This window comes from Mchenga conophoros, linkage group LG11 (assembly GCF_057382185.1).
Source record: "Mchenga conophoros isolate Kocher_MC1m ecotype Shallow Benthic linkage group LG11, M_conophoros_male_GT1.1, whole genome shotgun sequence".
In the NCBI taxonomy this organism is placed as follows: Eukaryota; Metazoa; Chordata; class Actinopteri; order Cichliformes; family Cichlidae; genus Mchenga; species Mchenga conophoros.
In genome coordinates, this window is record NC_140536.1 from 17975336 (window position 1) to 17988431 (window position 13096).

At 46.4% G+C, this 13096-nt stretch overlaps 1 protein-coding gene across 3 annotated transcripts in view; it reads right to left on the bottom strand.

The window, feature by feature from the left end:
* Positions 1-13096, bottom strand: part of hivep3b (HIVEP zinc finger 3b) — a 38549-nt gene that overhangs the window by 9095 nt on the left and 16358 nt on the right. For 2 of the 3 annotated variants that reach the window (XM_085291241.1, XM_085291243.1), the window contains 3 exons: positions 2858-5201; positions 2230-2516; positions 65-2098 (listed from right to left, as the gene is read on the bottom strand). In XM_085291241.1, coding sequence (XP_085147367.1) covers positions 65-2098; positions 2230-2516; positions 2858-4850 — 4314 coding nt within the window. In that variant the 5' untranslated portion in view covers positions 4851-5201. Of the gene's footprint in view, positions 1-64; positions 2099-2229; positions 2517-2857; positions 5202-10521; positions 11423-13096 lie in introns of those variants that run through there. The other variant, XM_085291242.1, reaches the window with a different exon arrangement.

Here is a 13096-nt window from a genome sequence, read left to right on the forward strand (position 1 = left end):
TGTAAGCAAATTAAACATGGTCAACATTTAAGTGGAAATGTATGTTTATTGTGTTTATGTTTACCTCTGACACATGCGGCGTCCTGCTGTTTTCAGGGGCCACTTTGACTTCGGCTGGAGTAGGGGCCGTAGCCATGGTATAAATCTCAGAAGTGTGCTTCTGTTTAGAGCAGAGCAGAGACAGGGCGACCTTTGTGCTGATGCCTGGCAAGTTGGGGTTGTGAGCGCTGACGCTCCAGGTTGAATAAACTGAAGTGCGGGGGTCCCTCTGGGCAGATGGGTTGGGTTTAACATACTTCTGGTAGCACCAGTTGACTGAGGTTGAAGTGTGGAGGCTGGGGAACGAAGATGCGCTTGCGCCCACCTCCACAGCTGACACAGCTTCCTTTTTTTGGGTGATCTTCTCAGTTGTTTCCTTCTCTTCCACCTTTTCTTCCCTGTCATTTTTCCTTGGCTGGTCTTCTGGCTGCCCATGCACATCCACACTCGTTACTTCTAATGTATCCGATTTCTTCTTTTCCTTTTCCAGCTTTTTCCCAGTTGCCTTCCTTTCTTCTTCCTGTACTACCTTTGGTTCCACACGGCCCTCCTCCTCTTCTTCCTTATGGTGGCCCTCCTCCTCTTCCTCCTCTTCTTCCTCCTCTTTAACTCTTTTCTGGTGACGCTGGGCTTCTGTGCTGAGCTCAAGACTGGCTGCAGGGGACAGCATGCGCTTACTTCCTCCTGCCCCTAGTGGACCGTATCCATCTCCAGATCCTGAGGCCAGCTCTGATGACAGAGACAGAGGAAGAAGGCTCTTGACATCTGGAGAGGGGACTTTCAAGTAGCTCCTTTGCAGTGTCTCCCGTTCCACCTGGCCCATGATGACCATAGCCGTGCAAGAAACTGGTTCCTGTGAGCGGGTGGAAACCAGAATCTGGGAAAGTGTGGTATACATTGCACTGGCATATGTGGGTATATGAGTCTGGAGGCGTACTGGCACCACGAGAGACACTACTGGTGCAAGCTGTGCCAGGCATGTGGCGATGACCGGCCTCGGGTGGTGGTAGGAGATTGTCACAAGGGACTCCTGAGTCAGTGAAGAAGACACAGAAGAAATGGGGGGTCTGCTTTCTGTAGTTTGAGGAGAAGAAATGTGTGTGGTAAATCTTGGAGGAACGGGCAAGTACATGGCCTGGCTCGATGTATTCCTGGAAGAAAAATGGCGAGGAAAAGGGGGAGGAAGCTGATGGAGGGGTATTCCCAACCTTTCAGCCATGTGGATTTGTACTGGATGTATCTGTACAGGCGGGGATTCTGTGTGTGACTGTAGAAATGCTCTTTGAATGATTTGGGTGGATAGTACTTCCGATATGGCTGTGGTGACCGGGAGGAGCTGGGACAAAGACCCTGGGGGAAATGCTTGATGCCCTCTGGGGTGCAAAGGAAGCACCTCCTGAGAGGATAAAGAAATTTGTGGCTGTAACAGCTGCAAAGCCTTTCCAGTGGCATCGAGGCTAAACTGGGAGCTTACTCCAGTGGAGTACAGAGGAGAAAGATTAGAGTAGGAAGGACCAGGTTGCGGACTCTCTGCTCTGGGCAGCTGACTAGTTCTGCCTCCTACTTCCTGTTCTGGTTCCCCTAATGGAGCATGCTTCACTAGAAGACACTTTCTCCTTTCCTTCCAGGAGGATGCAGACTGCTGAGGAGACAGGGATCCATAGTCAAAGGACTTACTTCTGATCTCTGGGATCTGCTCCGTTTGTTGTGGACTAGCTGGGGCCTGCTCTGAGGCTGAGCGCCTCATCTCCTTGTGGCTTTGGTGGTGTTGGTGAGAAGCAGATGGCACCATCAACATCTGGGAACTTTGGCTACTGGGAGCTCGGGCAGCTTGCTCTGATTGTGCTACATCCTCAAAAGAAACAGAAAAGTTTGAAATGTTGCTTTCTTGACTGGGGCTGCGAGGCAAAGACATAGACTCAAAGCTGGACTCTCCAGAGGACTGGGCAGCTTCTGCCAGCCTGAGTCTTTTCTTCTTTGGTGGCAGCTTCTCTGCAGGGAGCTGGGCCAATGTCTGACTTCGTTGAGGCCAGTGGAACTCCTCTACTCTCTCTGCCTCCTAGGACAGATACATTTTTTTATAAATTTAGTATTTAAGTCAATGGTAATGATGCTAACTTGGACAAATGCATTGTATGAAGACTGTAAACAAGCAAGGAAAAAAAACATAATTCAAAAAGGTACATTTACCTTTGATGAGGATGCTGTCAGCGGGGGTGACACAGGTGGCATTTCAGCATCGGGCTCCACAGTAACAAGTATCTCCGGCACTTGAATATTTGGCTGGCGGATGAGGCGAGATGTAGAGGGTGATGGTTTTGGCTCAGGTTGTGTTTGCTGACTCTCTCTGAGGTCTGGATCTTGACTTTCCATAGATATACTCTCTTGCTTCTCAAAAGAGCTAGTGTGTTGGATGACAGACACACCCTTCCTGTCCTGCTGCTGCTGTTGGTTTGGTTCAGTCTGTAAGGAAACACCTAGACACAAACAGTAGAAAAATTAGCTCCCATTATAGGGCATCAGTATTGTGCTTTTGAGTGATGCAACTTAGCATTTTGTGGATTCTATTCCCATCTACTGTACAGTGCTACGGGTTACATGGTAGTAGTTTTTCCCGCTTTCTGTTTAACTATGTTAAGACAGTGATGTAGTTTTAGATATTCACTGCTTTAACTTTTAGGTATATGATAATCTGCATGTCTCAGATGCTAAAATGGCATAGAAAAGGTCTTCAAGAGAATAGCTGTATCGATTATGCAACTTAACATAATGATTTTAGCTAAAAAAAAAACATATTTTGTATGTATGAGAGACAAACCTGAGAGGGCCTGCTTCTGCTCTGGTCTGCGTGGTACTGGAATGAGGCCTCCAGAGCTGCCAGACACAGCTACAGATCCAGGACTGGGAGGATCCTCCTCCAGACTCTCCTCTTTCCTCCGCTTCCTCACAGCCATGGCTAACGCTCGAAACTTATGGTGCATCATCAGCGGGCGATCTACACTGCACGCTTTGCTTGCATCCCTGCTCTCTTGCTCCTGCCCTGGGCAGATGCTTCTGTGGGCCTCGAAGACTTCACTCTCTTGAAAGCGGGCCCCACATGTTCCACATTCAAACACGGCGGGACTCTTTTGCTGTTGTTGCTGTGGCTGTCTGGGTAGTTCGGTGCCTCTTGTTGAGGAGGAGGAGGATGTGGTGGGACTGGGCTCCTCCAACATTGACTCGGCTCCCAGGGGAACCTCTATGGCAGGCTGGCGCTTGAGCATACGCTGCGCATGGCCGATCCTCATCTCTGTGACCACTGCTTGCTGCTCATCAAAAGATTGGCAGAGGCGGTAACCTCTGGGTGACATGGTGCCAGAGGCAAAGGGCTCTCCTTGGCTGGTTGATATTGGCATTGAGTGGCTTCTAAGCAGAGGCACTGCTGACTGGTCCTGCGTACCCGGTGGATCAGCGTCAGGATTATGGATGTGCCTCAAACCACTGGGGCCTGCGGCTTCTCCTTTGGGATCAAAGGCATAGGGGTCTTTGGGGGCAGTAAATTTGGGTGACTCCATGCTGCTCTTCCGTGACAGGGAGGAGCGTCGAGGCTTAACGCTGTCAATCTCACTTGTGTCTACTACTGCTTCATTGATAGTGATGAGCTTGGTAATGTGTTCTATTACTTGGGTTTTGGGTACGGCGAAGGAGATGTTCTTCTCCTCGGTTCCTGAGGGTGAGGAATGTGAGGGATGAGGCTGCTGCTGGTGGGGACTCCGCTGCTGCCCTCCCAGCCTTCCATATTTCCCTAAAATAATTTCTGCGTAGGTTTTGGCACTGGAACTAGGAGGGCTAACTTGGCATATGTCAGTACTGCCTGATCCGGAGAAGTAGCCCGACTCTGTGCTGCCTTTACTGCCAGGCCCAATAGAAGAAGATGATGTGGAGAGGGAAGAGGGTGGGTCATCTGGAGAAGCCATGGGCCCACGTTTTCTCTCACTAAGCCTCAGTGCAAGTCTTTGCTTGACAGCGTGGGAGTCTTCAGGCCTCTGGCTCTCCTCTGAGCTTCTCAGGCGCTCCTTACCTCCTTTCCTATGCTGCCCCAGCATCTCTTTAGAGGATTTTCTGTGCTGGCCAGTCTCGTCCTCAGACTCAGTGCTTTCTCCCTCTGTGTGTTCCTCAGGGTCTTCTCCAGCGCCACTGCCTTCTGCACCACTCAAACTGGGCTCATCTCGACTGGATGCCAGACCCGCTTTAATACGATGGGCATGGGACTTGCGGTGTTTGTATAAGTTGCTCTTGGTCTTAAAGGAAAACCCACAGGGCGCACATGGGTAGGGTCTTTCTCCTGTATGTGATCGTATGTGTTTCTGAAGAACGCTTGGCTTGGCACATGGACGGCCACAGTAAGTGCACACATATTTCCCTGGTTTTTGTGGTTTCTTCTCCCCTTTCCTAGGTGAGCTAATCCCTTCTAGGCCCTGTTGACTGGAGTGAGTTGGAACGCCGTGAGCATGCTCACCCTGGGTGGAGGACGTAGAGGGAAGGGATAAGGTTGACGAGGAGCTTGTAGAGAAGAAGCTGCTTCCTGAGGGACCTGGGGTATCTGAACGCTGCCATGCTACTGCTTGCTGCTGCTGTAACCGAAGCAGGTCAGTGCGCTTGGGTTGGCGGTTTTGTAGGCGGCCCAAGGCTCTGTGTACAGGACGAGGATTAGAAGGCTGCTGGGGTTGCTGAGGTGGACAAGAGCCCAATGAAGATTCAGATGTCACATGCTGTTGCGCTTGCCTTCCAGAGCGCTCCCCATCAGCCGGATGGCTGGGCTCAGCCTCCATAGAGTGGGGAGGAGACCTCACAGACTCGTAACGAAAGGCTCTCGGAGCCTCATTGGTCTAACCGCATGGCAGCAGAGAGGTCAGAGGCACAGGAACATTGACAGACTAAGTTGTAAATCAAAATGGAGCACCTTTTTCAGAGTGGGCCAAAAGTTATGCAAGAGGACAAAATGAGGCATCATTAAAAGGTGCCCTGGAGCCACATGGATGCAGGTAAACATGGATCATTTCTCCGTTCAAAGCAGCTCTGCTTCTATCTAGCCTCAGCCATTTTAAAAGTCCTCCCAAGGTCTTTTTTGCATCTTTTTTGTTCGTTGGCAAGACTGTTAGTTGTTCGTCTTTTAAATGGGTCTAGAGAAACAGAAAAAGCAAAGGAAGCAATGAAAGCACTGAATGAGAAAAAGGAAAATTAATCAATCATCAAGCAGATTTCTTTCAAAAAAGGTCCATGTGAAAATACTGTAAACATAACATTTCCCTTCTTCACTTTCCAGCAAAGTTCCTCTAAATAAAACCAACAAAACAAGACAAAGTAGCAATTAAGGTCCTGCTGTTTTGACTGCAGTCAAAAGTAAGAAATCAACAGATCATATTTAGAAACAGAAAACACAGTGGGCCCTGTGAGGAAGACTTAGTGTGCTTTTAAAAACCAAAAGAGTTACACCGATAAAGGGGAAGGTCAAAATCATTGGTGTCTTATTAGCAAATGTCATATTAAAATATACTTCCACATATCATATTATGAGAAATTGGGCTACCTTTCTTGCTACTGAATTGGGTCAGTGTTGTCATGACGACACTGACAAGGTAAGTGCATCAATAAGTTATTGCTCTCATCTGTCCTCACTTAAACTCTTATTAAGATAGTGGGTACTGCAAATCTATATTAAAATGCAAGGTCAAGCTGTTCTACATGGGAAACTGAGCATGTGCTCATCTGATGTATGCACACAACCCCAAGGTGTGTGCACAGCTCTTGAGTTCCTTAGACTGTGACAAATTAGAAATTAAGACTTCTACTCCAAACAGTGGAATCACAATCATATCTAACTGACGGCCTGCTTACTGGGCAGGAGTCTGAGGAGCCCGAGGCCAGAAAGTCAACATCCAAACTACAGGCACCAGAAAAGGAGACCGCAGTGTCAGGGCAAAGAGTCAAAACAAATGTTCGAAATATAGTCCTTGCATATCTGATCTGGCACCGAAGCTCAAGGGTGTAAATGAAGGGGGTTGTTTTCTAGTGGAGAAGAAGAACTTGACAGCAGCTGGGTGTCAGTGTTAGCCTCTCGCACTACACTGCCACCAGGGTGCAGTGTTTATGAGTAGTGTCTTCACACAGAGTCTACAGTGACACGGTCCTGTAAGACCTTTCATCTGCTCTTTCACACTTACACTACTAAAAAGCTGTGTTTATGAGGAGCCAAGTATAGCTCATCAGAGAGTCAGAGATGAGGCTATGATGAAATTTCATATTTTATCAAGATGTATGTACTGCAATATTTCCCCACTTACTGCCAAGCCTGCACTCCATCTCAACTCAAGACACGGGATTCTTGTACCAAAGCCAATCAAAACACACTGTGGGAATGGATTGGGTCAATCATAACATTATTGCTGAGCAGCCGTGCCCAACTGCTTACAGTCCCAGCACAGTCACGTCCAGAGTATCAGTCACCATCTAAGACGCTGATAGTGCTTACAGCTCCCTGTGTCGGAATCTGCGCTTCACTGCTCATTGAAGGAGAACACCACGTGTGTTCACTTCACAGCTGCAGACCTCTGCAACAGTGCAGACAGCATGCACCTAACGTGCCGCACAGATACCGACTGAAAGGGGGTGAAAATGTACCTATTTCCTATTATACATGCATATAAAGTACTAGGAAGGAGAGAGCTGAGGAATGAGGAAGAGAGAAAAGACTGAATCAGTGATCCAGTGGCTGAATAAACAGACCCTGCAGAAGACTGCGGCTTAAGGTGCAAGGGGTGGCAAGGCAGCAATGACAGTTCTTTATAACGAGCTACGCTTTTACTCTCTCCATATGTCTAGAAAAACACAGCACAGTCAGCCTTCATTAGAGCCAGTTTAAAGTGGAATAAAAAGAAAGTGAATCACTCTTCCTCCTGGAAAAAAAGCTCGCCAGATTCTCAGCTCCATTTCCACGTTTCCACACATCTGCTAAGGGCCCATCATCTATCTGTACAGTGTGTGTTTCTCTAAGCAGACTAGTGCTTTGATTACAGCAGACTTTCACCATCAACACTCAGCAATTACACGACATAACAAACCAAAACAGCATTAAAATTCTCCATCTTCACTTTTCTGGCTTCCATATTCTCAGTTTTACGCGAGGACTTTGTCTAGGGTTCAGCAATAGCTTTTGTGTGTTAAGTCATGGGGACACATTACTCCCCAGGCCCAAATTAAAATGAGTTAGATTGTGAGTAAATGAAGAGTTGACAGACTGAAGGGTAAATACCGACACGCTTAAGAAAAGAAAAATGACAAACAAATATAGTGGGTTAAAGAAAAGAGAGAAAGAAAAGGACAAGGAAAAATGTAGCCAGACAGACAGTTAAAAAGAAAGTGTGTAGAAGGATGATTCTGTGCAGTGAGCATGAGAAAAGCAGACAAATAGCCTTCCTTAACCCTGCCGTAATAAATGTCTCTCTTCATGTAGTCGGCTATCAGGGTGTAATTTTAATGATCCCAAGCATAGCTGTTGATGCAGCCCTTAAACAGGGCAATTAGAAGGCTTTAAGGTTGGGAAGAGCACTGCTTACATTATTCATGGCAGTCTAGACTGCCAGGTTTGAATGGGGAAGCACACAGTTAAGGCCTTCCCAGGAAGACGAGGGAAAGGAATGCAAAAGTCTAGGCGACATTAAACCCTAACACACACACACACACACACAGACGCACAGACTCTTCCGCTTACAGAGTACATACAGTGAACAGCACTAGCCTCCTCACAGCAATGCCTTATAATACTTAGTAGCCCCAAATCCACTCTGACAGATCTGACCGACCAATCAGCCGCAGCGCCCCGAGGTGACCTACCCCCGTCAACCGATCCTCCTGTAGTTTGATGAGGGGTTTTCCTTCCTCATGATTCTAATACATACACTAGTGTACTTAACAAAAAAAAAAAGATCACATTAAGACCTTGTATCATACTGATGAGGGTGAAGCAAGGTCGATCTTTGCTCTATTTCTAGACTGAGGTGCGAGCAGGAAGTTGCCAGCGCAGCTGTCATACAGTGTTATATTCTTTTTATCGGTGATGTCAGATCAAACCCCACCCCCCCCAAAAAAAAAAAGATTTCATCTGTCCTGAACCATTGTAGCAGCCTTATGGTGCATTCAGAGATTTGTGGCGTGAACTAGTTTTTTATATCTGCTCCAAAAATGCGATAACCAACCAGCTCAAAAAGACGAGAGGGCAGAATGAGTGAGCAACAAGTGCAGAGTGTGTGCGTGTGTGTGCGTGCAAAAGGGGCTTTGTCAGCAGAAACAGACGTTACTGCAGGTACCCAAGGGAGCCCTGACACACGGAAGAGCTCACACTCCATCTCTTTCACACACACACACACACACACACACACACCCACGTGCTGTCACACACCGTCACACCCTGTCTCCACTCATCATCTCTGCCCAGCAGTTATACTTCTAAAACTGTAAAACCCTCACCAGAAAATGCATGTACTTAGCTGTGGTTACACATTGCAGCTTTACCTTTTTTTTTATCTATATATAAGTAAATGCTAAAATTCCAGAGAAAAACATTATTTCAGATAACTTGTCTTTCAAATAACGCTAAATATCTGCAAAATAATATGTTTGGCTGTTAATTACTTTTTTTTTTCCCTGTACTGGTTTCGATTAACATGTACAACAACGCAACTAACTTTCATTCTGACTTTCAGTATATCCGTCACTTAGCTCAATAACCACCACAGGAGCTTTGTCAAAAGTTCAAACTTGACCCACGAGGAGGGTTTTGTGTTCCTTCGTCATATCCTCATTGAGACTCTGACATATTCATGTAGCTGGTTATGACGGATAAGATTAATGCATAGGAATACTTTGCACTCTGATAACTAATAAACCTTTTTACGTGCTGTCTAAAAAAAATCTGCTGTCATACCCTTCAAACACACAAACACACAGATCTCACCCCATCCCATTCTTTCTTACTGGCAGCAGCCTGGTGCAGGTTCCCATGGAAACCAGCCTACTCTGAGCAATGGCAGATGGAGAGGGAGCTGGAGGTCTAAATTTATCTCCCAGCATCCTCTCTGACTACAGACGCACACTGGCAGCAGGAAGTGAGGAGAGGTACTGCTTGGCCTGTGCACGCACTGACAAGTTGGCATGACCCTTGACATCTAACTCCACCCCTCCCACCCCTGACCCACCTCTTTTTAATGACAGCTTGAACCAATAATTGATCATTTTCAGCATTCACAGACGTTTTACTGCATTCCTAAAATTGTAAGGTAACTGGAAAATGAGAAAAGTCCTAATACCCCTGCCATCATCGCCAAAAACTGTCGATCAAACTTGGACCCAAAATGCTACAATAGTCTGAAACGTAGGCAGGAATAGTTTGATTTGATAGACAAGAGGGGGAAAAAAACCCACGGATGCTGAAAATCACACTCGCCAAGGGATATCAGCGCTGTCAGCCGCGTGGTAAGGAAAACGCTGTCTGACAAAACACCACATACCAGAGTCCTCACTCACTCACTCCCTCCCTCGCTGAGCTCTTTGCGGGACGCGCTGGGATCGCCGTACCTCTGGGTGTAAAGAAGGATTTCGCAGGGCTTCAACAAGACTGGCAGTTCACAAACTGTCGCCGTGTTCATTTTGATTAAACACAAGCCAGCGAACTGCAGGTCAATACCGGTCTTTAAATCAAACAAGGGAGAGCTCAGCTGGGTAATGCACACCTCCGTGTTTGAATTACATCTCTGGCAGCACAAAATCTGCCGCTCTGCTCACAAAAATCAACCACAACAATTAACTGACTACAACTTGGGCTAATTGCAGGCTGCCAGGTTTGCATTGTTTTATTTATGGCTGACACCTTCTCGGATTTAAATCATCTGTTTCTTTTGTAGCGACTTAGTTTGAATTATAACCCAGAATTTGACTCAGAAGTCTTCACCTTTAATTGGCGACAACCTACACTTACATCCACTTTTCCACAAAACTTCCTCAGAGACTCAGATGGTGAGGGAGACTCTGACATTAACTAAATCTGTAAGTTGTATCGTAATGTCTGCATACTGTAATTTGCTTAATGAGAAACCACAGAAAAAGACTTATTGACAACTACTTGAATCCTTCAACTAAAAAAAAAAAACTCTTCTGGTTATTGACTACTCAAAAATAAGAAACTAAACTTTTAAATTTCAATAAAAAATATTTCAAACACAATAACCAACAATGTGACTCTTAATAACTAACTAGCCTGTTTGCTGTGGCTAACAAGTACACTAAAGTAATGATGAGGGAAAGAGAAGGTGAAACGAGGAAGATTAAATGGATTAGATGGATCAAAATAAGAGAGGAAGGCTGGAAGAAAAGGATAGGGTGAGTGGGGTGCAAATAGAGAAAGAGAGAGAGCGTGAGAGGGAAAGAAACAGACAGAGTTTAGATTACCTGACAGAGCAGTCTGGTCTTCCCCCTTAGAGACGCTTCACAGGCACTGTGAGACAAGCTGGGAGAGCCAGAGAGTGAGAGCGGATATGACTGTTTGAGTGGGTGTATTGCAGTGAGAGACGGAGAGAGAGAGAGGGAGAGAGGGAGAGGCTTGGGGTGAAGCAAAAAAGGAGAGATGGAGAAAGAGGGAGCGAGAAAGACACTAAATGAATGTTTCCACTGTACAAATGCAAAGGGAGGAGGAAAAAGATGTGGCGAGAAGAAAGTAAAGGCGACTCACACTCACAGAGCATCTGAAAAAAAAAAAATCGCCTCATTGCAGTAACATCATTAATTGCCACATTTCTTAGTGCCAACAGAACCGTCACAGTGAAACCAAAACCCTCCGGCTTACACGATCAGGACAGGATCGTCGGCTGCTGTTTCTTTAACTCGTCACATTGCGCGGCTGTGGCACACCTCGACAGACAGGATTACAAACAGGTCTTGCACGGGGTTTTCCCTTCAACGCAGAACCCTGGAGGCGATTCCTTGCAATTATCGCCTCCTTATCTACAAACTTATCTTATTGTAGTGGCAACTGTGCCACAGCAGCAGCCTTCGTTCCTAAGTGACAAATCTTTTGCTGACATGGACGTGTCTCGTTTACGTAAACCTTCCAGTTCCAGCCAGAGTGCCACTGTGCCGCATCTGTAAATGAATTCCAGAGTGGCATCCATTCAAGCAAGCCCCCGCATTACGCAGAACTCGGGCTAGGCCTATCAGCAGTGCAACACGAGGGAGAGAGAAACAGAAAGAGAAAGAGAGAATTTAGAATGAACGGAGGTCCTGCTGTTCCACAGAGCTTTGCCTCACTGGCAGAGCACAGGAAGTGTGAGTCACACACTCTAAAATAAACACACTCGCACGGCGTCGAGCCGGCACACAGAACGAGCGGATGGCTGGCCCGCTGATCAGAAGGCAGGCAGAGAGAACATGGATCCATGCAGGCCAGCAACACGTGCTGACCTGGTTGGGATTCACCGCCTGGAAAAAGAGGATTGTCTCCAGCTCTAATTGCTCTCCATATTTCTTTTCATGCTTCTCTTTTCAACCTTCTCTGCCACACACCATCTTTTTATTCCCCTCTTCACGTTTTTTTTTGCTTACGTCACCTCTTCCACATGCACCACGGCTGGATTGTCCACATGTCTCCCCATTCTTCCTCCTCTGGTTCGTGTTTCCTCTCTTGTTTTATTTGGTCGCATTCAATAGCAGTTTTGTTCAGGACTTGGTGATTACCCCTGGCTCTGTGCGGCTGACTGCTGTAAGGGGACTGTGCTAGCCTGATGCTGGGCTACTCTCACAGGCTGCTGGCCGAGGCACTGTATTGTGTCTCCCTGAATGTGCTCATTGTCACCATTTACAGCACGCACCTTCTATACTGTACTTCCCTGTGAGGGACCTTCACCCATCCGTCATCCCTTTGTCCTCTGTTCCTAAGACTGAAGACTTCTGACGGGAAGGTGGGGATGTCGGGGGTGGAGGCTGACGCCTGGGAACAAAACTGCCACTATGGCAGTGATTGACAGGGAAGTCGCTTTACGCAGACCTAATGATTAGTGAGGCCAGGGAACGAGCAGCAGATAAACAGTCGGATTTGGAGCAAGAAAGAAAGTTAGGATGGCTTAAGGAGAACAGGACAGATCATATTTTGAAAAGTAAATTAAAATGGGAAGTGCAGCAACTGTGAAGGTGGGACATAAAGCTTTCATTAGGCTATAATAAATGGTAACTGTATACTACCCACTGGCCCAAAGCAAGCAAGACTTACAGTATGCAAAGCTGCGCTCATTTACAGTAAATGGAAACAAAGGCTCCCCTGTGGTACGGTCACACGAGGCAGCTTCATGTGTACTGCAGACACCTTCATATATAACATAATGCAGGGACAAGAAACACCTAAAATGCAAACATTGTATTATAAGAAACACTGTGCCGTTTTGAATCGGCCACAGACTATAATTTAGACCAAATGAGTGGTTTGCGCATTTACAGACAACCATACAGATGGCATATTTTTGGACTTTCACCTCATAAACTGCAGACATAGGCAGTAAAGTGGGCAAACACGGTAGTATGTAGAGAGGGTTCTCTCTGTTCCACGGGCAGATTATTTCAGACTTGTGGTCTTCCAGTAAACTGAACCCCTCTGTCCATAAAGCTGTGGTATTATGATAGAAATAAGAGTCATTTAAAGAGGGAGCGTACCTAGTCTACAAAAGCTGCAGTGGCTCGGTGTTGATCTACCTGTTTGCTTATATTTGGAAGACAAAAAAACAAAACAAAGAAGAAGAGTGCCTTTTGAGAACTAAACCACTAAATCTGGTCATTAATCAAAAAAATACACTCTGACTGTGTCACTGTTTCATGCTCAGCCTCCACTTCAGAATATAAACTTTGTATGACAAGTTTAATCACAGCAATATCTCTGACAGGCCACACGTCAGGTTATACTCCTGACTGTAGGACTCCAATAAACAGTGAGCACTGCTCAGCTGAGGTCAAATGGAGTCATTTTAAAAGGAAAAAGGAT